Raw genomic sequence first — 27866 nt, forward strand, 5'->3', positions numbered from 1 at the left:
GATAATATTAGATGAAAAAACAGATATCAATAATAAATATCAACTGGCTGTAGTTCTTCGATATGTTTTTAATAACCTGACATTGTATGATAGATTTATTGAATTTTATGATGTTACTATGCAACGAGATGCTAATTCTTTATCAAAATTTGTCATTAAATTCTTGAACGATAAAAAAATTAATGAGTCAAAGTTACGATGTCAAAGCTGTTATGTCAGGCGGTCAATCCTTCAGCACTTTATATTCATTGCTTTGCCCATAAGTTAAATCTTATATTATCAAATTCTTGCAGCAAAATTAAAGAATATAAGGTTTTTTTGCAACCTTATCTGGTTTAGTCATAGTCATTATCTAAACGAACAGCGGAATTTCATAAATACTTGTAGAATCAAAGATGACGGGGAGTGAGATTTTTATTCATTTTTAACGATAGATGTCATGCCAGGTTCAAGCTCATAATATTAAGAAGCATCCAAGATCTTATAATTTTAAAAAAGTTTATCAAGCCCAGCTCAACCCTGAATAATTTGTAAAAGATATTCCCAAGTCAGGTGCAAGCTAATATTTCTTTTGAGGTTCCAAGCCCAGTCCTACCCATTTTAATTTTGAAAATTTTTTCCCGCCTCAGAGATAGTTAAATTTTTATATCTGATTTACCAATTAGTCCAATATGGAAAAAAAACATGTAAATTCCGTATTTATGGGAAACTGGAAAGGCCTGGGCAACCACTTATTAGAGAATCATGACAGATAAAATAAAAATAAACGACTCTTATACTTTTTTGTAATATGATCAATTAAAATTATATCTAAAAAATATGTTGTTTATTATATAAGGTTATTGTTGTTTTTCAGATAAATTTAATGTATGTCTTGCATTTCTGAAATTATTTGTCAAAGAATTTGATGAGGAATATATATTTTTTTATGTTAAGTAAAAAAAAGAAGATGTCTATTAAAATTACAAAAATGCCATTAAACACTAATGAAAATTATATGCAAATTATTTATATATTTTTTAAGATATTTTTTTTTATTGACATATAAATTTAGGATAATTTTTATAAAAAATAATGAGGATTATTTATTATGTATTTGATAAAACTAAGAGCAAATCCTTGTTGACATTTTAATTTTTGATGGAAAAAGTGACAAAATAAATCTGGGCGGTCGTCTGGAGAGGAAATAATTAATGTATAATTTTATATCATTTAGGGTTATAGATGAAAGTAATGACGGATAAACAAAGCAGTGTACAAAACAGATAAAGATGATATGCCTATGCCTTGGGAGACTGGTAAAAGAAGATCGCAAAACGATATTTCTGTCAATGTCAGCATTGGTAACCCCCTCTAAAATAGAATCATGAACGACAATGTTAACTCAAACATAAAACGGTCGTAAGTATTGTTATAAAGCCACGACAGAACTACTGCATATTTTTCCATTAATAAAGTTGATGAAATTGGCTGTACTGTACATTCAAGTTTCAACACGCAAAACGATATTTCTGTCAATGTCAGCATTGGTATCCCCTTCTAAAATAAAATCATCAACGACAATGTTATCTCAGCCATAAAACGGTAGTAAGTATTGTTTTAAAGGCCACGACAGAACTTCCATTAATAAAGTTGATGAAATTGGCTGTACTGTACATTCAAGTTTGAATATTCCTCTAAATATTCATGAAAGTTTCTCAGAGAATCGGATACAGCAATATTTATATTAACTCCTAGTGAAGTGAATGATAGTACAGAATTAAATGTTTATATTTGTTAAAAAATAGGCGGAGGTGGCATAGGGATTGTGGAAGTGGTGATTGAAATATCATTTGGCGAACTGGGTGAAAATAAAATAAACATAGATATAAAACAAAAGATAAAAAAAAATAAAATAAACCACCAGATGAGTTCATTTCAAGCGTAGTTCTTTATTATTTTCTCTACCAGTAACTCTAGAACGGGTAAGACGTTTGTTTAATCGTCATTATTTTCTATGCTTATCATTAATAATAGTTTCATCATGTTTTGTAGCAATGTGAGGGATTAGGGTTAGCCTAGACAAATAAAGAAATCAGGCAAAAATATAAATAAACTATTGTTGATAAACAAACATTAAAATAATGTAAAACCGGTAGATGGGTCAATATTAAATATTTTAGTTGGAGGGCTATCATCAAAAAAAATTTTTGGGGGACTTATCAAGCCTATTATGATATTCTAAAAGTTAAAAAATAACATGATGAATGTAATGTTATTAAGATTAAGGTTAATTAATTGTAAGGTAATTAAAAAATAACATTAAAAAAGGGGGTAAAAAAGAAGGTATAAATTATTATATTTAAAAATAATAAAAATTAAATTAAAGGAATTGTTAAGATTTTGAGAAATAGTGGTTAATAGATAATAGAGATAGAAAGAAAAGAATGAGATAATAAAATTTAGTGATAAATAAATTCATTAAGGAGGGGGAAAAATAAAGAAAGATTTATTTATAAGGATTGGAGTTTATAAATAAGTTAGGATAAGAATATTTAAATATTTGAATATACTTGATTATCTTCTTAATTATTGGTTATGAAAGAAAATTATGAGTATAAAAATTTTAATGTAAGTACTGACAAAAATTGAGAGTATGTTCAAAATAAATATACAAGTTGAGTATCTTGTAGAGATTTCATTAATGTGTAATTGATAATATGAGATGAAAATTGATAAGGTAATCTAAAAAATAAAGAAAGGATTAAGTGAAATATTAGGCTGAATCTTTTTATTCACATCATTTATTTCATTCATATTTAGAAAGTTGAGGGAATATTGTTCATATCAATTCAAAGACGATTTTTTAAATCTCTCAATCCATGTTATATATTTATCTGTTTGTATAAAATAAATAAATAAAATCAACAAATAAAAAAAAAATACGTACCGATGACATGACGTAGCGATGACATGACATCACGATGACGTAGTGAGGACATCGAAAAATTATAATATAGATGTCAAAAAAAGATTACCACGAGTAGGCCCAACGAGATGGGAATACAATTGTCGGCTGGTTCAAACAGTTTTAAATCTTTTGAAGGATCTAGTCGTTTTTTTTTGAAAGTATGATTGATGTAAATTATAATATTGTTTTGTTTGGGATAATGATGATTTCCCAAAATATTTATTAGATAATTTAAACGATACTTATTCTCAATTTTTTGTTACACAAGCTGGAAACCGAATTAAAGGTAGTGTTTTGGGACGATGAATTTAGAAAGAAAAAGAATGCTAATGAAATACTTGAATTTCTAATATGCACCGATTTGATGAAAAGTTATAAAGAGTTTTTTAAATTATGTAAATTCATCTTAACTCTGGCTTTAACAATAGCAAGTGCAGGACGGAGTTTTTCATCTTTAAAAAGAATCAATCAATTGCAGAAGACAGGACGAGCCAAAATCGATTATCGAATCTATCTTTGATTTAGATTGAAAAAAAATTATTAAAAAATTTAAAATCTAGCGAAAACTTTTATAATGCAGTACTTGATAATTTTACTCAAAACAAAGACGAATACCACTAATTTATAAATCTTAATATTTTTATGGTTTGAATTTGACTAAAATAAAAATAAAAAAATTTTTTTGATTGCTTCCCTAGCAGTAAACTTGACGTTTCGTCACTGTAGCATATTATTGAGTTAACTTAGAAAAAATCTTATAATTTATTGAATTTAAATATCCTATTTCTATCCAGTGCTACTACTCAGGTAAGGTTTCCTAATTTCTTTTATTTTTATTAACTATAAATTTTTTCAATACCATATTTCTACAATATAAAGTATATTAATAATTCATATGTATGGTAAGAATAGGATATAATCATAGGTGTAGCCAATCATAATGTTGAAGGGAATTTCTATGTGTAATAATTTATTTCAAGCTTATGTAAGTATCATCATTTCATGCTAATAAAAATTTTCTATGCTCCTTCTCCCTCCAAAAAAAAAACAATATGACATTGTTAACGAAATTTGGAAAAATAAGTTGAAGATGATATTTTTTGAGTTTGAATTAGTGTTTCAGTTTGGTGAAAGAGAACCCATTTTGCCCATTAAGTGGCTAATATTAATAACAATTCTTAGTATTGATAAAATCAAATGTGACCTGTCAAATATATAACTCTGATCTAGTTTCTAATATTAGACATAATCAAACTTTTTTTTTTACTGTTTAAAATCAATTTAAGAAAAATGAAATTCTAGATGTAGTTAAAAAAAATTGGGTTAGGTTAGGATTCATGAACAATAAGCCTGAGTTAGGGAAGAAAGTCATTTTGATATTAACAATTAAATATTTGCTAATAATTTATTCATATTTCTAATTGATTATCTCATCCAATAGGCGCATCTAAATGTGGAGGGGGGGGGTTCACTCTTAAGTGTAGGCTTTACACATTATTTCTTGTAATATTACAACTTAAATGTTTCGCATGATCAATTTGTCATATTTTATTTTATATAATGTAGTTAGAGTTGTTGATGTTATCATATAGTTCGCGTCATTTTTAATCAATTACATTTACGTTTTATATACTTTGACAAATGTTTACTTAAGGCAAAAAAAAAAAATATATATTTCAATAATACATTAATTAAATATTTAGATGTTTGTCAGATATATTTAAATTATAATAAAATAATACCATCTTCCATATTCTTTCAATATTATTCTTTCAATATTATTCTTTCAATATTATTCTTTCAATATTATTCTTTCAATATATATTATATAAAGAGATTATAATAATAAAATACTATAATCCATATTCGTTTTATTTTATTCTTTCAATATTTCTGTTGGAGGTCTTTAGGTCCATTTATGGCCTTAAAATTATTCTTTTAAGTGATATATATATATAATACATTTTTAAACGGAGAGAGGGAAGGGGTGTGTAGGGTTTATTTTTTATTAGCTTAAAATGATATTCACTAAAAAAGGTAAATTTGTGATTAACCTCCCCTCCTCCTAGTTACACTCCTGTATTCAATTTTATGTTATGAAATAATATATTACTTGTTGTGATTGTGATGATAAATTTGAATAATTAGTTTATAGATATTTAGTCTGAATTTTTTATATTCATGTATTCTAATTATAATAGTTTTTTATAAAAGGTGGAATATTTAGAGTTCATTTAAAAATTTAATAAGGAGATTATTATAATCTGACGAGTATTATTATATATTATGCAAATAATATACTAAATAATGGGGTTTTATATAGAAATAAAGGACTTGTTACTTTTTAAATTTTTAGTTTTCTTTTAATATTTCTTTTCTTTTATTATTTGTTAATTTTTATTTTAAATTAATAATTATGAATAAAGGAAACTTTAAATTACATTATTGTTTCAAAATTGATATTCATTATTTAATCTTATTTCGACAAAACCTCGCAAATTTACAGTGGTGCCGAAAAGCCGAAGACTTCTTGGGACACTTAAAAATTTTAGTTTTAGTCTAATGCCAAGCAATGGTTACAAAGGGACAAGGAGTGGTGTCAAATTGCATTCTAAGACACAAATTCCCAAAGTACAGTAGTAAGGAAAATAGTTTGTAAGAAAAATATTTAGAGAAATATAATTAAAATTTAAAAGAAGTATTTTGAAAAACAAAAGAAAAAAATGTATTGTTTAAAATTAAATTTACCTTGGATGAGAAAGATATTTAGAGTTATTTAAGTCAAAATTTAAAGATGTAGTGTGTAAATATTGTTAAGATTAAAATACAAATTTGTGTAGGAATATAATTATCTTAAATGAAAAATAAAGATTTATAGTAGATAAGATATAAAATTGTTAATATAGTTATTTAAAGGTGATAATTAATAAAATTAATAGAAAAGTTACTAGTTAACAACCGAATCTAATTTGAACTATAAGATATTTCAGATTTTAAAATTATCATGAGTTATTAATTAATCACTGGATATAACTATGATAAAGAAAAGGGAACATAAATTGTGAAGATAAAATAAATTTAAATGTAAAAATATATTATAATTGAAAATATGCCAAAATTAAAATTAAAGACTCGAATACAAATAGTTTGCTGATAATTTAAAAAATTGGAAGAATAAGATTAGAGACTAAGATGAAACATTTATTGTTAGATAATATGTTGATTTTGTAATTAAATTTTTAATAAAGATTTACGTTTAACTTTTATTATAAGGGCTAAAAAACAGCCTCAATGATCTGATATGGGAATAAGATATACATAAGTTGTTAATATTTAGTAAAATATTAGGTTGTTGATTAGCCAAAAATCTTCCTAACGAGAAACGGCTTTTATCATTAGAAAATTTATGCCTCAATCGAGCTCAATAAGAGATAGGAATTTTTATTTTGAATTATTAATAAGATATAGAAGGGGAAAAAAGAAAAATATGGAAATACTAAATAAGAAATGATAGAGACTATTTTAAATTGTTTTAATGAGGTTTTAGATTTGAGAAAATAGAAAATCAAAAATTACCCTAGAGCTTAAGTTACAAAGTTACAAGCATAAGGAAGAAAATTAATTTTTTTGAATAATGAGGATATGGATACGAAATACTTCGGAAGGGAAAAAAGAAAATTTTTTTGATATTTAATAAGACTAGTTACAATAGTGTAAAATGAAAAAAAGTATGAGTATTTAAAGGTTTTAAAAAAAGAAGAATTTGAATGTAAAATAGTGATATATAATTGTGAAATAAAAAAGGGCTAATTATGAGAATCATAATATTAGTTGTTGATGATAGACATAATTGATTTGTTTTTTAACGTATAGAATTATGAGCACTATAACTGTGGATGTTTTAAAATTGATGATACATAATTGAAATGTTTTTTAACAGGTTTGATAGCTATGAGAATCATAATTTTATGTGTTTTTAAGTAGATGATAGACATAATTGAGCTAGAATTATGAGAATCATAATTTTATGTGTTTTAGAATTGATGATAAGAACCAAGATTTTTAGATTCAAGATATTCAAGATTTTAGATATAAATTCAACTATAGACATGGTTGACAAAAGATTTAGATTGATAGCTAAAGAACGACTACCTGCAAATGGTTGGAGATATGGGTCTAGACTTCGTTGAGAGTAAAGGGGTGGTCGAATTTGACATGATTATATAATTTATTTAGTATATTTTGATTGTCATTCTAAGAATTAATTTAGAGAAAAAAGTAAGCAAAAATTCCTAAGTTAAGCAATTTAATAGATTATGTAAGGAATAATTAGAATAGAGGCGATAACTTTATACACTAAGACGAAGTTGACATAATTATATATTTTATTGGTATATTGGACTATGCAATTTATTTTTGAGAATGAATCTAAGAAAAAGAAAAGGGTAAAGAGATTATTTAGGTAGAAGTAGATTAGATGCGATCGATTACCAGACACCTTAAGACAAAGATCAAGTGAGAATAAAGAGACCTTAAGACAAAGTCGATATGTCGGCCAGTGCAAATTGTCGTAGAAGACCTATAGGTCTAAAAGATCTATATGTATAAAAGAATTAGATGCAAAGTACCAATCAATTACCAGAGAACGATTGACACATCTTTTTAAGGGATTATTATATTTGTGTTATTTATATTATTATTTTTTATATTACAGTGTTGGCATTATTTTTTTATAATATTACTTTTCTATATATAAAAAAATGAAAAATTAGATTTTAACAATTATTTTTATTATCATTTTGAATAAAGATTGGAAAATCTCAAAATATTAATTTTATAATATTTAGTATCAGCTTCCTTGAGAATTAATCAAATAATAAACAATAAGATTATATATTTAAGTTCTAATTTAAAAGGAAAGAAGGTAAAAAATATTTATTAAGGCAGCACAGCTTGCAAATTGTGTTATGCTTGATAAATATCTTATGTTTGACCAAGGCGGCCACATATATATAATTTCTAAAATTTGAAATGTTTTAGGATTTATCAAATATTTTCTAATGGTAAAAAAAATTTGCCTATATATTCATTTCACTTCATAATATGACGAATAGAAAAAACCTGTTAGGTAAAATCTAATAAATACCAAGGCCTGCAGTGCAGCATGAAGCAACGCCGTGTCAAAACTTTTGGCGGCCCAAGGCAAATAAAATTCGGAGGATATTTAAAGCGTCACATCTAAGTTTGTTTGGTAATTTTTTTCGGCATACTGACTAAAGTTGTCAAAATTTAATAATGGAGCGGCTCAATTTGGATAGCTTTTTTTAAAATGGGCCGACTAAGATTTTAGCCAAAATACTATTAAGTAAGCATAGAGATTTTATAAATAGAATTACAAACCTTTCTGTTATCGATGAGAAAATTCCCCTCCTTTCCCTTTTTCTTTTCCTTACTCTTTCCTTTCCCTTTTTCTTTTCTTTTCTTTCCCTTTTTCTTTTCTTTTCTTTCCCTTTTTTCTTTCCTTTCCCCTTTTTCTTTTAATTTTTCTTTCACTTTTCCTTTTTTGTCTATTTTTTCTTTCACTATCCCTTTTTCTCTATTTTATATTTCACTTTCCATTATCCCGTTTCCTTTCCTTTTTCTCACCCCATTTCCTTTTTCCCCATCTCCCCCTTTCTCTTTCTCTTTCTCTTTCCTTTCTTTTTCTTTTTCTTTATCTTATTCTTTATCTTTTTCTTTATCTTTTCCTTTTTTATTTGATATTTTCCCTTTTTCTTTTCCTTAACCTATTGCTTTTCCCTCTTCTTTCTTTCGCCCCTTTTCTTTCCTTTTATCCTTTTCATCTCCCTGCTTTCCAGATTTTTTTTCCTTTCTCCTTTCCCATTTTATTTTCCTTACTTTTATTCCTTTAACATTTTCTTTCCCTTTACATTTTTTTCCTCCTTTACCTTTTTCTTTTATTGGCTCTTTCTTTTCCTTACCCTTTTTATTTTCTTTCCTTTCCACTTTTTCTTATCATTTTTCTTATCGTTTTTCATTAATTCTTCCTTTTTTATCTATTTTTAATTTCACTTTCCCCTTTCCTCTATTTTTTATTTCACTTTCCATTAACCCGTTTCCTTTCCTTTTTTTCTTACCCCATTTCCTTTTTTCTCTTCTCCCACCCTTTTCTTTCTATTCATTTTCTTTTTTTTTCTTTTTTTTTCTTTCCCTTTATATTTTATATTTTCCATTTTCTTTTCCATTACCTTCATTTTTATTTCATTTTCCCTTTTTCATTTCATATTTTCCTTTTCTTTTCCATCACCTTCCTTTTTCTTTCATTTTCCCTTTTCTTTCCAATTTTCTTTCGCTTTTCCTTTATACTATTTCATTCCCCTTTATTTCCTCCCCTTTTTCTTTTCAATTTTCTTTCACTTTTCATTTTTTATCTAATTTTTTTTTCACTTTTCACTTTTCCTTTTTCTTTTTTTTTATTTCACTTTCCATTATCCTGTATTCTTTCCTTTTTTCTCACCCCATTTCCTTGTTTCCCTTCTATCTCCTTTCTTTCCTTTCTTTCCTTTCTTTTTCTTTTTCTTTTTCTTTTTCTTCTTTTCCTTAACCTTTTGCTTTTTCTATATTTCTCCCCTATTCTTTCCTTTTCCCCTTTACCTTTCCCTGCTCCTTTCCAGATTTTCTTTCCTTTCTCCTTTTTCATTTTCTTTCTCTTTATTTTTTCCTCTCTGCTCCTTTCTAGATTTTCTTTCCTTTATCCTTTCCCATTTTTTTTTCCTTTTCCTTCTCATTTTCCTTTTTCTTTTCCTTAACCTTTTGCTTTTCCATTTTCAATATTTCTCCCCTATTCTTTCCTTTTCCCCTTTACCTTTCTCTGCTCCTTTCCAGATTTTCTTTCCTTTCTCCCTTTTCATTTTTTTTCTCTTTATTTTTTCCTCTCTGCTCCTTTCTAGATTTTCTTTCCTTTATCCTTTCCCATTTTTTTTTCCTTTTCCTTCTCATTTTCCTTTTTCTTCCTTTTCCTTTCCCTTTCTTTTTTTCCTTTAACTTTTTTTCCCCTTTAGCTTTTTTTTCTTTTATATTTTTTTTCCCTCCTTTCCCTTTTTCTTTTTCTTTTTCTTTTCCCACCCTTTTTCTTTTCCTTACCCTTTTTCTTTTCCTTACCCTTTTTCTTTTCCTTACCCTTTTTCTTTTCCTTACACCTTTTTCTTTACTTTCCCCTTTTTCTTTCCTTTCCCCCTTTTCTTTTCATTTTTCTTTCCCTTTTCCCTTTTGCTCTATTTTTTATTTCACTTTCCATCATCCCATTTTCTTTCCATTTTTTCTCACCCCATTTCCTTTTTTCCCTTCTCCCCCCTTTTCTTTTCTTTCCTTTTTTTCTTTCCTTTCCTTTCTTTTTCTTTCCCTTTTTCATTTCATATTTTCCTTTTCTTTTCCATGACCTTCCTTTTCTTTTATTTTCCCATTTCTTTCCGGTTTTCTTTCTCTTTCCTTTTATCTCCAATTTTTCTTTTCTTTTCATTTTTCTTTCACTTTTCCTTTTTTATCTATTTTTTCTTTCATTTTTCAAAATTATTATGGGTTTGGTTGGTCTTGGAAAATATTCTTCAAAATTAATATGAGCTTAACTGGCGAAATTTTTTAAAAATTTTATGGGCCGGGCTTGGGAAATTTTTTTTAAAATTATTATGGGTTGGACCGGGTTGAGAACAAATTTTCAAAATTATTATGGGTTGGGCTGGGCTTAGGAAATTTTTTTAAAAATTATTAGGGTCTTGGACGCTTGGAAATTAATTTAATATATAATATGGGCCAGACATTGGCCTAAAAAAAGCCTGGTCCAGGACTGAAACCAAGGACCATGCTGACTCTGGTTGCATTTTTAAGTGTATTATGATTTTTTTATATTTTATTTTAGTTCTGAACCACCAAAATTATTATGGTCTTTAACCGGGATTGAGGAGTTTTTTCAAAATTATTGTGGGCTTGAACCTGGCTTGGGATTTTTTAATTTTAAATAATAGCCATTGGTAATCAGTAATATTTTAACAAACAATTTTGATATGGAGTAAAAGGTAATCTAAATATATTTTAACTCAAAAAAGTATTCACTTTTAATCTTAATGGGTTGGATTTGACCTGAATGAAGAAGAGGGGAGGGGGGGGGAAGAATAAATATTGGATATGATTTTTAAAATGTAACATCTATCGTAAAAGAACAAATAAAATTCTCATTCCCTGTCATTTTTGACGGGCTATCTACTAATATTTTTAAAAAATAAAATTCGATAGCTCGTTTCTCCACTCGTAAAAAAACATTTGAAATTTTCGTCTTCGAAATGATGTTATTGAAGGGAAATACTCCTCTTCAAGACTCGTTTTAATTAATAGACAATCAAATAAATGGTTCAGAAGACCGTTTTCCTTAAAAATTGTGTGTTATCTATTAGAATAAAGACCTTCTTGAATATAATCCCTATGCCTGATCTCACTTACTAAATTCGCCCGCATTAATATATCAAACCAGTAACAAAAGTTACTAAAATTAAAAATTGTTTTAATTCTTTAGCCAATAAATTGCTTCTATGCAGCATATAAGATCATTAATTTTTTCAGACACGATTATTAGTACATAATAAATATCACCAACTTGATATCTAAACCCCATTACCTTTATATTCACTTTATAGACCTGGATTATTTTTTGGCATATAAGAAACTAATGCAATTTTTGCTTTGTGGTCCTTGTACAAAATGAATTTAATTAAACTTTAATGTAAAATGAAAAATATGGCCTATTTTTCCTTTGACTATTTGAGCAGATAAGGTTAAATTTGTTAAAAGTAGTAAATATTAAATTTATAAAAATCATAAATCAAAAAATAAATTAGTTACAAAAATCTTTCTGCTCTTTTTAATAATAAGGAAAATGATACATATTGCATATGAATGATTGGAAATAGTTTAAATAAATATTTGTTTAAAACCTATATTAAGCAAATTAAGGTTAGAGGCTAACTAAAATTTTAACTTGGAGTAAAATTTTTCCACGAGAAACAATATTTGGCCATCCTAAAAACAGTTACCCTACCAGCTTTTTCGTTACAGGCCTGGCACGAAGGCCAAGAAGTATCTATTAACTCTCAGGAAATAGGCGTTTAGACTATGGATGATATAAGTTCGTTGGCCGCCTTTAAGCTATAGAAAAATATGGGTATAGGGTTAATATATTTTTAGAAAAATTAATAAAATTTTATATTAAAACTAAATATCATTAGCAAATATTAATTTTTGATAGTGCCACTATATTATTAATTTTTCATTAGCACTATAGGTCACTAGGGGGGGGGGGTAGAGGCTCGAGCCCCCTGAAGCAAAATAATTTTATTAATGGCTCCCTAATATCCCCCTGAACTAAAAATAAATTTATTTTGATAGCCCCCTGAACGATCTCTTTTATTATTTAGTTTTATATATAGATTTGATTTTATTTTTTAAAAATTAATTAGATCATCTAAATTTTTATTAAATGAGTGTTATTTAATTATTAGATTAAATTAATACATATATGTTATATTTTCACTATGTCAGCTCGCACAATCAAATTCTGTGTTAAAAATGGAATACAGTTGAAGTTTAATTGTTTTTTATTATTTAAATTATTTTATAACAATAATTAATTAAATAAAATCATTTATTAATTGAAAATTAACAAATTTAATATTGTAATTAGCCGAGTTCAAAAACACAAATCCATTCTTAAATTTAATTACCATGCCTCTTACTAGAAATATAACCAAGGTTCAAACAAGTAAGAAATTTCTTTAGAAAATGTAAGTAGACATATAGTTGATAATCCTCTATTATATAGAATGGGTTACAAAATATTAGGTAAAATGCCACTTTTACAGTTATATTTGAAAGTTATAGAATATATTACAGTTAATATTTTAATAAACTTTACTAATCATTGCTTTTGATAATAAATATAAATAACAATTTGCATTCAATTCTTTAACGTGTGGTGTTTAACAAATAGTATTTATTTATGTATATTATAAGTATCAAATAAGAAAATATATATCCCTATCTACTTTTATAAAATCGTTTATCTATTTAATCTATTGTAGCTTAAAATCAAATTAACAAAATACAATTTATAATAAAAATTAATACGTTACAAACGCCATCTCTTTATCTTATTTTTAATCCCACAATATATGTAATCCTTATTAGATATCTTTTTTTTCTTTTCTTTTTTATAGGTGTGTTTAGGTAAGCTATCTAAAAATAGTTTTGAGTTTATATTTTTAAACGTTCATATTTTGATATTATTACAAACTACTATTTTTTTAAAACATAATATACCAACTAGAGGTGGTGCAATTATATATAAAATCTTAATTGATTTATTAATATCACACTGGTCCTTATTTTCTAGTTACCAAGATTTATTTCTAATCTAATATGGCATCCTTACTTTATAAATAACCCATGGCTTTAATATATTTGCATATTTATTTCTTCTAAAGATTTTTAGTTTTTATTTTATCAATTTATCTAACATTAGATTCTGATATAAGTTTACATCGTGAGTGTCATAGCTATAACTGCAAATTAAATTTAAGATTATTACTCTTGCTGCTGAGAGCATTTGATTTCATAATTTAGATGGACAATAATGGTCAACTGTATAATCGTTTATATACCTTAAAAAATATAAGATAATCTTTAGAAATTTGATATCAATAATTTTCTCGATTACTTATCTAGCTTCCATAATGACATATTTGGATTAGTCGTTTATATTCTCTTCTTCAAGAATTATTGATTTGGTTAATCCTACAAATTTTTCCTTATTCGTCAATACTATAAGACATTGCCTACACGGATGTTTTCCCATAATTACATTTTTTTAAATTATAATGATACCCATTTCTGAATTTTTAAAAAGATAAACCTAAATTATTTTATCTTTACTACCAAATAATAAAATTTTGTGAATATAAAGGAGTTAATTCTTAGATAATTAATTCAATTTAAAACCATCTCATTTACAATGAATGCATTCATAATTATAAACTTGTTGAGAGTGTCTAAAGTTTTTTAAATTACATTTAAAAGGATAACTAAGAATTCATTTGGAAAATAATGTCTATGATTGTTTGCAATATATAAATTTGATAGATGATCAGCAATATCATTGTATTACAATCGGTCTATAATAAAAGTATTAAATTTTAGAGCAATATATTTTGTCCTATTTCATCTCAAAATTTAATAGATAACCCTCTAAAAAATTTATCCTACCTCAAGAAAAATTTGACAAACTTTCCTACCCCACAGATCATGTAGACGCTGATTGAGGCAGTATAAATTAATTAATCTTTTTTATTCTTGTAATTCTTGAAACATAAATTATCGAAAATATTTAATATTGTAATATATAGATAAATATTTTGCATTAAAATTATATTATCTTTAGAAATGTCTTGTATGTTTTGCTTTTATTATTTGTGCATAATAAATGACAAAATGTGAAATCGTAATAAATGTTCAGTTTTTAAATTTCAATCAAAATAGTATAATATATTAATATAAAACTCGGCCGAAGCCTAGATAAAAGTGGGCCAAAGGCCCGCAAAATAGGGGTTATGGGGGTCTACATTCCCCATAAACTTTTTTTTAGTTGAGCCACTTGAGATTGTAAAGGCTAGTGAAGCCCCTGCATTAACATCTTATTTTAAAATATATACCGCTATATTAGATTTTGAACTAGTCCGAAAAACGCGAAATAGGATATTATCATCTATATTTTTTAATAAATATCCCATATGAATTTTAAAATTTAACACATATCATTTGACACCTGATTTAAAAAGTATCTGTTTAAACATGATGAATGATAGGTGGATGTATGACTTTTTCGTTGTAGGCTACATAAAATAAATTATTTTAAATGCTCAAAAATAAAAAAGTAAATAATCTTTTCTCTACTTATTAATTATTTTTATTATAGTCAGATAACAAAGCAAGTATAGAAATAAGTCCAGATAATTTAGATATCGATGTCAAAAATAATATACTTAATATATGCTTATTGGATTTAGATCAAATATATAAAAATAATGTTAATAATGACTTTAAGCAAGAATTCAAAAATAATTTAATTGTTTACCTAAAGTTAGACAATTATCAAGTTCCACCATATGACATAAAAAATTTTAACGAGTATTTTATTAAATATAAAGATAAAATAATGACACATCGAGCCTTTAAAATTGACCCTTATATGTTCCCATTATTTTTGTTAGTATTTTCTATTCGAGATGGATCATATGATGCAAGAAATGCTGTTTTAATACAAAATATTATACAATATTTAAAACTTAATGATATCATATTTGAAAAATATGAAGACAAAATGATAGATTTAATAATTTATTTTAAGAAAGATTCTAATTCAAGCAAAAGATTCAAAACAAGTAAAATGAAGAAGTGAGAAGTGCTTTTATATTAATATTAAGATTAACAAATAAAAGACAAAATTTTATAATTTCAATTGTCTACTATTTTTATATTTATTTTGTTATTTCCATAAGAAAATTTTGTTTTTCCTATTTAAAATTACAAATGTTTGTTATTAAAACTAAGCTAAATTCAGAGAGTTGTATATTCTCTTTTTATTTTAAGAATGCTCAATATGATTATTATTATATTTGAAAATATATATACACATACCTTATAATAGAGTGCACTGAGTGTTTACGATACTTAAAATAAATATAAGATATCCCTTGTTTAATACCTTTTTATTAATATCATTGATTCAAAATCTTAACCCTATAAAAAAGAATATTTTTTTGTTCTTAAATCAACGTTCTTTACAAGCATAAATTAAATGTCTTTTGAGTTCTCTAAGTAAAACTCCTGCTTCATTATTAAAATAGCACTGTATTATTGGGAATTCTTTGTTATTTGAGGCTTAAAGAAAATAAAAAATTTTCCTTTAAATCCTTTAAAATGTTAATTGCTGGGCCTATGATATTAAAACTATTTTGGAGATTTTTATATTCATTCTTCTACATTTTATGTTTTAGGCTATTTTTGAATCTGGGAAGAGAATAGGGTAATATGTTTTTACAGTGCAATCTTTAGATAAACATACACTATTTTATTGTGTGATTGATGAATGACTTTGGATATTGAATTTATAGTAGGGCTGTGCTGATATTAAATATTGAATCAGATCGGTACCATTTAGCGTTTTCAAAAAATATCGGATCAGGCCCATACCTGTAAAAAACCAATACAATCTTTTTACTTTTCTTTTTTTGTTATTTTATTTATATTTATTTAACATTAATCATATTTTCTAAATAATTTTTTTTTAAACAATCCAAATGCACAACATCCCTTAAATTTTATTTATTTTTTTAAAATAGATTTATAGTATTTTTAAAGTTTTTTTTATAAAAATAGAAAGTAACACCCAAAGTTTTATTTATTTTAAATCTTTTTAAATAATTCCGCCAATTTTATTATTTATAATTTAATATTTACAAATTTCTAACTAAATTTATAAAATTAAAATAATTATTAAAATTTATAAGTTTTTTAGAAGAAAGGGCCTCTTTTTTATTCTTATATTCTTCTTTCTTTGCTATACTCATTACTAAACATATATATGGCTCGGGTGTAGTTCCACCCTCATATAACCTCATATCTGGGTTACAAGGTTTGTTGGTATCCTTGAGAAAAAAACCGGCATATCTTTCATATAATTCATGTACGCTCACCTTTGGGCAGGTCTATAACCAACGTCAAATATAGAATTTATACTTTAAGTAAAAAAAAATTTTAAATATGGTATCTGAATTAAATATTTTACAAAAAACAATGATAATTTTGCAAAATGCGTTTTCTGCGGAATTCTAATTCATGGGGAGGAATAATGTAAAATTCATTTAATACTATCAATATCCATAAACTTTTTTAAATTTTGTATAAATAAAAAAATTAAATTAAATGCATAATTCTATTTTTTGCATATTAAAAATATTAATTTCTTAATTACATTTGGTTCAAAGGGGGGCGGTAAAAAATCAATATAAATATTGGATCCGTTTTGAACCAATATCGGATCGGTGAAAAATATGTGGATCGGCACAACCCTAATTTATAGTATTGTCCATTGCATTGAATTAAAATATAAAATCGCAGTGTAAGTTAATATAATTTTCTAAGTTATTTTTATTATATATTTTTTTTAATAAATAAAGGTTTTCAATTTCGAATAAACATAATTTAAAAAATATATGAATTACAAAAATATATAAAAACTAATATAATAAAAAAATATATTAAAAATTAACGGGAGGGGGGGGGGTGAATTAAAAGATATATTTAAAATCTTGTCCTTTATAACCGAGGATGGAGATAAAATTGGATCTGCATATCTTGACTCTTGAGAGATATTCGTTGCCTAAATATAAATTTCCTTTGGGATCTTCTGTGATTGTTGTTAATTTTTTGCCTAAAATTTTTAAAAAGAGGATCGCTTCTTCACCTAAAATGTGGTAGTAATGGAAGATAAAAAATAGGTTTTATAATTGAGAATATTTGTTGTGTTTAGATGATTCGGCAGCCATAATATGTGTTGTGCTTTCTATTTTGCAAATGAGGTATGATCTCATATCAAAGATTGACCTTTCTACCAAGGCGTAAGAGTGACACATTATGGTATTTTATTGTCAAAGATATTTAATCTGGTTCTAAGGTGGAGGGAAGTTGGCTGATAGTAGGAAAGTTTTAATTAAAATAAATTATTTAAAGCTTTTTACGTTTTTATAAAAAATCGAGAGAAAGGGTTAAAAAAACGTAAGAGGACGTAAATTAATAGACGGCTTATTTTGGCATACAAGAGTAAAAAATTGGGAAGTCTGGCAACCTTGATAATAACACATTTTAAAATTTCATCTTGAATATTATTTTTGCCAAGTATATTAATTTGTCATTGATTGTATCCTGAGGTAAATTTTTTTGATGATATTTTTTATCTCTAATTATTTGATTGAAATATTGTTTATTGTAGGGCTGTGCCGATATTAAATATTGAATCGGATCGGGTTAATATTTAAAAAACCGATCCGATATTTTTTATTGTTTTGGGTTTTTTATACAAGGAAAGCATTTTAAAATATATAACGAGTCACATTCACTATTGTTATTAAACGGCTCGATTTATCCAATTTTAAAAACATTTAACTCAAGATTTTGGTCAAAATAAATTACTAAAGCTTGTTGATTTTTCCCATAGATGGCAGAAAGGTTTGGATTTCTTTGAAATTTCGAGGCTTAATAATATTTTGTCGAAATTATTTTGCTCTTTTAAAAAATCGGCTAAATGGAGCTGTTTAACAACATTACATTTACCCATAAACATGACAAATATTTTAAATAATAATTTTTGAAGAATAAAAAAAATAGGGCTATGCCGATCCAAAAAGTTATCTCAGATCCGATACCAATCCAATGTTTAGATCAAAGACCTGCAAGCCCGGATACACAGGCTGGGTTTAAAAATATTTTTTAAAAATACCCAGGCCGGGCTCTATATTTTAAACTAAATATTATAAATCGTCATTATTAAAAAATTAAAAATGAATAAAATATATATATATTATATAAAATCCGAGCCGGGTTTGATAATTTTATATTTTTAAAATGAAACAAAATAAATAGAATCCATTTGATATGATACTGTTGATACATATTTAAGCTTTAACATTTTATATTTAGTATAAATCAAATAAGCAACTGGTTTGGTTGGTGAATTTATATGAAATATAAAATTTACTTAAAATTTCAGGATTTTCAATTTATGATATTTTTAGAAAAACAAAATTTTTAATTTTATGATACTAAGTAAAGTAAAAATATCAGATTTTTTCAATTTGTTATTGGTTTGCGTCACTCCTGTGAATTTCCTATTTTCTTAAAAATAAAATTTTGCAAGTGGCCTATCAAATTTTTATTCGCCATAGTTTACATCAACTTTTGCGAATTTCTCATTTTTGTAAACTTTAAGTTTCACAAATTTATGACCGGCCTCATAGATAGATAATTTTTTAAAAAATATTTAATATATGTCCATTTATCAGATACCTCAAGATAGGTGCCGCATCAATTTTGGGTGGTACACTCCTAGGATTAACGGGTGGGCTCATAGCTGCCCCTTTCCTAGCAGTGAGCGCAGGAGCCCTCGTGGGATCGGCGTGGCTTACAACCACCCTGGGTACCGCGGCAGGTGCAGGTGCTGTCGGATCGGCTTTCGCTCTCACCGGCGCTGCCCTCACTGGCTATAAAATGAATAAACGAGCCGGGGACATTAATGAATTTTCGTTTCAAAAGCTGAAGGTTTTCCATTTAAAAAAAAATCCTTATAAGTTTTTGCGAATCACATTTTTTCTATTAATTGTTAAATATTATCTCAAAGTTCTATTCCATTTTTTATAGACTATGGGTAGTGGTAAACGTAGTTTTTTGCGGGGTCAACGCAGTTTGAAGGTAACACTATCTATCTCAGGTTGGATTAGCAAAGATTGCGATTTTGCAACGCCTTGGACAGATTTAAGGTTAACAGCTGAGGCCTATACTCTACGTTGGGAAGGAAAGTTTGTTATTTACTATTTTTTTTATAATATTTATTTATGGTCGTGATTACCCGACATACTTAGTTCTATAAAATTTCTCCACTCGAAGCTGAGTCGGAAAAAAGTATCTCTTGACTGCCCCAATGAATATTGTATTTTTAATTTATATCGCTCGAAAACTCTCCTGTTTAATATTCGATTCGAATTAGACAAGTACTAACATTCGTAATTAAACTACTTATTGCAATAATTGTTTAAAATAACTGTTTTATTTGTGCTAGACATTTTTTTTTAGAAAATAACATAAATATTAATCAATCAATTGGAAAATTATGTAATGTAAACATTTAATGTTCATTTACTGCTCATACTTTCAATTTCCCCTTGAAGCTATCTGCTTAATTGAATTTTGCTCGAAGTGATTTTTTTGGGCTAAGCTTATAAGCTCCTTTAAGCGAATAGATTAACTACACTCCTTAAAAATATACAAATTTGATTTGCTTGAAATGGGGCGAGGGGTAGTCAATTACGAAATTATTTATTCTCATAACTTTTTGAACTTTATTGCAAGAGTTCAGTTTCTACAAGATTATTATTTAAATTTAGGGGGGAAAAAAGATTTATATCGATAAAAGTTCTATAAAATTGTATATTGCTTGCTCACATTAAATGAGTGCTGTAAACTCGTCAAAAATTTTATGAATAATTTTTTAAAAAATTTTTTATTTAATATATCATACCATATATTTTTTAGCCATGTTTAAGATAAATAGTTTTAAGTTAATATTTTTATTTATTTAAATAAAATATTCTTATTAATTTTTAATATAACTTTTATATGTCCTATAAAATATAATTATTAATAAAATATATTAATTTATAATACTTTAAATTGTATTACTTAAATATAAAACCTTGATAAAAACTTAAAAATAATAGCGAAATGTTAGACTCTAAAGATGCCTATGAAATACAACAATCTATAATAAATTATTAACAGGATTAGAGTTATATTATATATAATAATAAATACAATCAAATATCTATTTAAATTAGAAGTTGAAGATTTAGAAACTTATACTTTTTGGAAACATTTTACAGTTGATAAGGATAGAATTATTTATTGTATATAATGTTACTGTGGCAATGGTAACGTTAATTCACCTGATTTACGTGATACGTGATATATAGCGCTTATGCCCTCTAGTGTTGAAATGCAACAGAGCTACGCTAGGTTTTCCTCATTTCCATCTTATTGGAACTAATTTAATTTGGGTATAAAAGTCAAAATATGAGGAGCCCTCCACACGTTTGTGGGCAAGCCGCACGTACTTGTAGGCGCAACATTTCGAAAAACATTACTTAAACCTCTATAGGCTTATTTAAAAGGGAGTGGGACAAAAAAAGAGCCTATACCCTAGAACTTCAGTGAAAGTTAATTACATTATGGTGGGTTGAGGACAATTTTAAATTAAAAATCTTTACTATATTAGAACAATTTTTAGTAAGGAAATGCAAAGAATACTTATAAGAGGATTTGAATGTTTGTTGATATTGGAAATATTGATAATAATGAGTTTAAATTTTTGAAATTTATTACGATAGGAAATATAAGATAAGGATTATTAGATAATGATAGTGAACATTGAATTCTGAGATGTATTTTTATTCTTATTAGAGGTAACTTTTCTTGATGCGAAACAGCTTTTTAATGGATCTTTTATTGTTATTTAGTTTAATGAATTGTTTCATGTTCACGTTTAAGTCCATTATATCTTTTATTGTTTTATAATACCATAATGTTTTGTATTTTGTATATTGTTTTCCATTGTATGAGTACAGCCATGTTATGGCATCATGGACTAAGTTATTATCTGAATTTCTTATTATGTGGCCTAAGAACTGAATCCGGCTTTTTTTAAGAGTAATATTTATTGGTGTGTGAGTTGACTTCCTCCAAAGATTTGAGTTTGAGATAACTCTTGGATAGAAAATACCGTGTATAGTGTGAAGACAATTATTTATAAAAGATTGAAGACGCCTTATCTCTGTTTTATTTGCCTCCCAGATATCCCCACCATATAATACAATTGGAACTATCAACGAGTTGAATATCCTCAATCTAGTAAATACTGAGATTTTTCTAGCTTTCCATATCTTCCTATATCTATAGAACGCACCTCTAGCTTTTTGTATTCTCATCTTCATCTCATCTTTACAACTTCCTTAATTATCTAAGAATACACCTAAGTATTTTATTTTCTCTACGATTTTTACTGTATTCTCTCCAACTGTAAAATTTTGAATTTAAGGCGCGTTTGGGGAGGGAAGAATAACAGTTTTGTTAAAGTTCATCCTAAGTCCAACTCTATAGCTCACAGTCTCAATTAGATAAAGTAGATTCTTGGTTTCTTCAATACTTTTCGAGATTACTACAATATCATCCGCATAGGATATTATCTTATTTACAAAAAAAATCTTCTCATTTGATCCTATATCTACTAGGTCAGCAGCTCCCAGTACATCTTTTATTATTTTATTGATTATTATGTTAAAAAGGAGAGGTGAGAGGGTGCAGCCTTGTTTTACACCTATTTTTATCCTGAAGAAGGGAGAGATTTTATCATTTATTTTGAAACAAGCAAATAAATTTGAATAGTGATTTTTTAAGATTCGAATTATTTGGGTTTCAATACCGCATTCTGCTAGCGTTTCCTAAAGAGCTACATGGTTAACGTTGTCAAATGCTCTACTAAAATCAATGAATGTGTAGAATGAGGGTATCTTGTATTTATGACACTTCTGCATTATTATTTTCAGAGATAATATAGGTTATAGTATATTTTTATTTGGCCTATAAGCACAAATATGTTTAGGAAAATGATTAGGCGTCGATTGAGCAATTTTATTTTTTATAAGTACCATAAATATTTTGGACACGCAAGATGTTAGAGCGCATGCACGATAATCAGTAAATTTTTGGGGATTTGCAGTTTTGGGGAAATTACATAAAAAGGACTTGTTCTATTCTGTTGGGGTACTTCCACTTTCCCATATTTTATTGAAGAAGGCCAGAAGGAAGGAAGATGTCGTTCTAGGTGCTATCTTTAGATACTCAGCAGTAATGTTGTCGAGCCCTGGAGCTTTATTGTTACGTAATTTTTTTATTACATTCATTATTTCATTTACCGAGAACCCAGACTGGGGTGAAGCAATATTTATATTTAAACTAGTTGGTATAGTTACTTTGCGCCCGTCAAAAACCGTAATATAATAATCAAGGCACAAAGCCATTTGTTCATCTTGGTCAATTATTACTTTACCATTATTTAATACAATTGAGGGTATCTTCTTAAAGCTACAAGGTTTACAGAAATATTTTAATTTCTTGTATGCATCATATAGTCTATTTACTCTCACATCCTTGTCAATGTCAAAAGCTTTCTTCGCGCTATAGACCCGTCTATCTCTCCGCAGTAATCTCTGTATCAGCTTCCATAGATCCTTATTAGAGCCATTCGCTATTCTTAACTGGTTTATTTTCTCAAGGGTATCATTCGACATCCATTCATTCCTTGGGATAAGACTTACTTCTGGCAGGACCTTATATGTATCAACAAGAGCATCTTTAAAAAGATTCCAACTTTTCTCAACACTTTCTAGCCTAATTGTAATCAAGAAATTGGCTTCTTTCCCACTTAATACTTGATCAAAATATCTTGCATCGTCCAATGTTCTTATTTTATTTAGTTTACGAGTTATACCATTACGCGAGGGAGTAGCACTAGAACTAGTTGAAGATTGTCTGTTTCCATTGTGATACCCCCATAAATTTTTAACCATAATAATTGCTCTAAGCAGTCTATGATCCGATAGGTTTATATTAGTTAGGGCCTTTACATCAACGAACCAACGATGGATATTCGAGATGAAGAAATCGATTTGTGATTTATGCTGAGCTCTTACAAAGGTGTAAGTACTCCTATCTCCATGGCTAAAAAAGTGTTTTCAATTTTAAAACTTTTATTACTACAGAAATCAAGTAATTTCCTACCGTATTCGCTATTCCTTTGTATTAAGGTGGCATGCCCAGTGACGTTTCTGTTCATATATTCCACTTCCCTGCCAATATTCATATTTAGAGCACCTAATATTATAATGTTATATCTCTCTGGTAAGGAGTGTTTATGTTAATTATTATATCTATAAAGGCTGATCGCTCATTCCTGTTTGGTGGGACGTAGAATGCGCTTATTGTAGGCTTGAAGTTCGTATTTAAGTATAGAAGCCCACACCTTTCCGAGATGGGTACAAATTTCATGACATATTTCTGCATTCTCTTATTAATGAGGAAAGCGATCCCCGACCAACTATTGGAGGTGGTGCCCGAACAAAACATTTTATAATCATTAAAATTAGCCGTAATATCTCCAGCGTAGTGGGTTTCCTGGATGCCCAAAATGTCAATTTTTTCCGCATCTAACATCCTTAAAAGAACTGTCAGTTTATTCATCAATCCATTAATGTTAAGAGATGCTATTTGTAGCTTACCTGTAAATTTATTCTAAACAAAGTATTTAAGCGTAAGAAACAAGGCCGTTAAGGAATTAACTATAATAGAATTTAGGAGAGTGATATTATAAGGAGGAAGATCAGACCATAGGGAAAGAAGGCGCACCAAAACAATGCTAGATACCTAGTAAGGTGTGATACATCATCCATGAAATTTTAATTTATCGTTTACTATTTATACTAGTAAGATATAAGTATAAAACAAAGGTTATACCAGCGACATTAAATAAGATATGAAAAATCTTACCAGTGAAATTAAATAAGACATTTGATAGCAAGAGTCAAGTTATGGTTAAAAATTTATGGGGGTATCACAATGGAAACAGACAATCTTCAACTAGTTCTAGTGCTACTCCCTCGCGTAATGGTATAACTCGCAAACTAAATAAAATAAGAACATTGGACGATGCAAGATATTTTGATCAAGTATTAACTGGGAAAGAAGCCAACTTCTTGAATACAATTAGGCTAGAAAGTGTTGAGAAAAGTTGGAATCTTTTTAAAGATGCTCTTGTTGATACATATAAGGTCCTGCCAGAAGTAAGTCTTATCCCAAGGAATGAATGGATGTCGAATGATACCCTTGAGAAAATAAACCAGTTAAGAATAGCGAATAGCTCTAATAAGGATCTATGGAAGCTGATACAGAGATTACTGCGGAGAGATAGACGGGTCTATAGCGCGAAGAAAGCTTTTGACATTGACAAGGATGTGAGAGTAAATAGACTATATGATGCATACAAGAAATTAAAATATTTCTGTAAACCTTGTAGCTTTAAGAAGATACCCTCAATTGTATTAAATAATGGTAAAGTAATAATTGACCAAGATGAACAAATGGCTTTGTGGCTTGATTATTATATTACGGTTTTTGACGGGCGCAAAGTAACTATACCATCTAGTTTAAATATAAATATTGCTTCATCGATGATGGAATAACAATATCCATGCTTACGCTAATCTACATAATAATATAATAATCAAATTAATAAATTATAGTATAAGACAGAAATAATGGATGGTTAAAAAAATTCAAATTGGACAAAGGAAACTGCTGATTAAAAAATAACCCTTTTTTCTTAAAAAATTTTGATTCATATGAAATTAATATTTATTTCCAAATGAATAAAAATAAGAAGATTTTCTAAAATTGAACGAACATAAAAAAAGGAACGCGTTCACAGTTTCTTTAAAATGAAAGGCGTCGTTCATAACGTTTACAACATTACATTAAATGTATAAAAATAATTATTTTTGAATTGTATATTAATTACCCAACAAAATTTTGACATTTGCTTAAATTTCTAATTTTCTTGTAACAATACTTACGCATGAAACGTGAGCAAGCCATAGGTAACAACTATAATTCATTTTAAATTTGGAGAATTTAAATATATCATCTAAGTTCATCAAGCACTTTCTTAAGCTAAATAATTATTCCTCTCTTAACCACATTTTTTTTCAGGTTTCTCAAGGACTTTGGCCAGGGAGTAGGTTACGTAGCCAACTGGGCAACGGGGCAAATAGCTCAGGAGGTTCTCAAGGAAACGGCTTTGGCAGGTGTTCTATCCGCCATAGCCTGGCCACTCACTTTACTTTCCTTGGGCAGGGTGATTGATAATCCTTGGGCTGTCGCTTTCACCCGTTCAAAACCGGTTGGAAGAGAATTAGCTAATGTATTGGCCGATAGAATTGCCGGGAATCGACCTGTTAATTTGATCGGTAATTTTTTTTTATTGCGCACAAATTGAGCATTATTTGCGTTTTGCCGTAATTTTTTAAAATTAATATCGTTGATTCAAAATTTTAACTAATTTCTAAAAAATGATTTGTTTTTAATTATATTCTCGTCTACCTTTTTGTTTCTTTAATTTCTAAATATCCAATTTTAAGATTTATGTTTTTTTTAAAACATTTTATATAGATGATTTTTCCAATTTGGACGCATGATTATACATTTTTATTTTTTTCAAATAAATATTAATTTTACCATAAGTTCCTTAGCTTAGTATAAAAATAAGTTGTAGCTTAGTATAAAAATAAGTTGTTTTTATCAATTACACGTGCATTCATATCTATTTTCCCTTATCCTCTTCGATAAAAGCATTTGGCTTAGGTTGCCGAGTTATTTACCATGCCATTAACAATTTGGCTAAAGTTCCTAACGAATCCAATAGAGGGATAATTCAAGACGTGATACTCATGGGGGCTCCTATACCCGCCAATGACGATAAATTGTACACTTCATGGATGGAAAGTATTGTGGCTGGCAAACTCATTAATTGTTTTTGCCAGAAAGATTGGATTTTAAAGTTTTTGTACCGGACCGCCTCTGCTCAGAATAAAATAGCCGGACTTGAACCAATTAAGAGGGTTAACCCACGGATTTATAATATTAACCTAAGTGATATTGTGGAAGGTCACAACGATTATATAAGGAAAATGCCTATGATACTCAAGACTCTTGGTTATAATGCTTCTAATTTCGAGGAAATCAATGAATGAAATTATTATTTAGAATTAGGAAGAAAAAATCGTAAATTTATAAATAATACGCATTTTAAAAATGTTATTCAGTATTTATTTATTCATAAATATTTAGTCTATTACTCATATAATATACAAATATATTCTCTGCCATAACATAGCTAGCTAGTCATTTTTATTTTAAAGATATTTATTAGAAAAATTATATTTGCAAATAATTATATTTATATATTTTAGAAATAATTTATATCTTCAAATAATTAATATATTAGTGTAAACAAAATTTATAGTCAAATTACTATATTGTAAAAAAAATTCCCGCCAATATAAAAATACTCAATCAAAATATCTATTATACACTTATATATTTAAATTTTGACACTCGCTAGATTAATTCAATTATTATAATAATATGATCCCTATCTATTAAATAAAATTTTATTATGACCTTGATATAAAATTGCTTTAAGGAAGAAAAAAATAGAAATATATGATAAAAATGTAAATGGGGAAAAATTGTCTAAATGTAGTTCCAGGAAAATTTAATGATTTTTATTGTAAAAGGTCAAATAAACATAAAAGCATATATGCTAACATAATTAGTGTAACGAATTTGGAGAAGTAACTGAAATGAATGAAAAGCATCTTTTTAAAAAATAATATAAGAAATTATATTAAATAAGCAGGCCATTTTGTTTATTTGTTACTTAATTCTAAACTTATCACAGGATTGTCATTATAATGAAGTAATAATTTTATAAAAACCCATATAATATAATTCGATAGGAATAATATACACTTAATATTTAGGGCCTTTCTTATTTTTATATTAGTATTGAAGATGTATACAAATTTATGTTAAAATAATAATTATATAAAATAAGTTTTTTTTAAAATGGTTAATACGATAAGACTGTAAAATTTTATTATACAGAAGATGCAAATTAATTTAATACAATTTTGTCAAAAAATTATCGTTTATTATTGAACTTTAAAAGTTTAAATTTGATTTTAAATAAATCTCAGTCTTCATTAACAACATTTACAGCTAGGTTATCCCGAATTTACTTGTATATGGTCTCAGAGATCTTATAACATTTTAAATTTAATCCCATACTAAACATAAGCAGTATATTTAATTTATATATTAAATTTTCAGTTATTATAGGAATATTACAAGCAACTATAAGATTGGTTATTTTTTT

The 27866-nt window shown here is 27.2% G+C and overlaps 1 protein-coding gene across 2 annotated transcripts; it reads left to right on the top strand.

The window, feature by feature from the left end:
• The first annotated feature begins 14881 nt into the window (after positions 1-14881).
• LOC135923741 (uncharacterized membrane protein F35D11.3-like) lies at positions 14882-26826 on the top strand. 2 transcript variants are annotated; one of them, XM_065458656.1, is made up of 6 exons: positions 14882-14924; positions 14967-15445; positions 19111-19366; positions 19466-19623; positions 25640-25896; positions 26279-26826. In XM_065458656.1, exons 1-6 carry the CDS (start codon positions 14907-14909, stop codon positions 26677-26679), a joined length of 1569 nt encoding a protein of 522 aa, XP_065314728.1. In that variant the 5' UTR covers positions 14882-14906; the 3' UTR covers positions 26680-26826. The 2 variants fall into 2 exon arrangements, with proteins under 2 accessions (XP_065314728.1, XP_065314729.1); XM_065458657.1 differs by lacking the exon at positions 14882-14924 and adding an exon at positions 18423-18523 and having other exon boundaries at positions 15345-15445; positions 26279-26823.
• The last annotated feature ends 1040 nt before the right edge of the window (positions 26827-27866 follow it).

This window comes from Gordionus sp. m RMFG-2023, chromosome 2 (genome assembly GCF_954871325.1).
Source record: "Gordionus sp. m RMFG-2023 chromosome 2, tfGorSpeb1-WG-v2, whole genome shotgun sequence".
NCBI lineage: Eukaryota > Metazoa > Nematomorpha > Gordioida > Chordodea > Parachordodidae > Gordionus > Gordionus sp. m RMFG-2023.

Bases quoted from the DNA above. Each gene is read 5' to 3' on its own strand.
- LOC135923741 (XM_065458656.1), top strand. The intron at 19,367-19,465 runs GTTTTCCATTTA...CATTTTTTATAG, and splicing joins TTTCGTTTCAAAAGCTGAAG to ACTATGGGTAGTGGTAAACG. The intron at 25,897-26,278 runs GTAATTTTTTTT...CTTCGATAAAAG, and splicing joins TCGACCTGTTAATTTGATCG to CATTTGGCTTAGGTTGCCGA.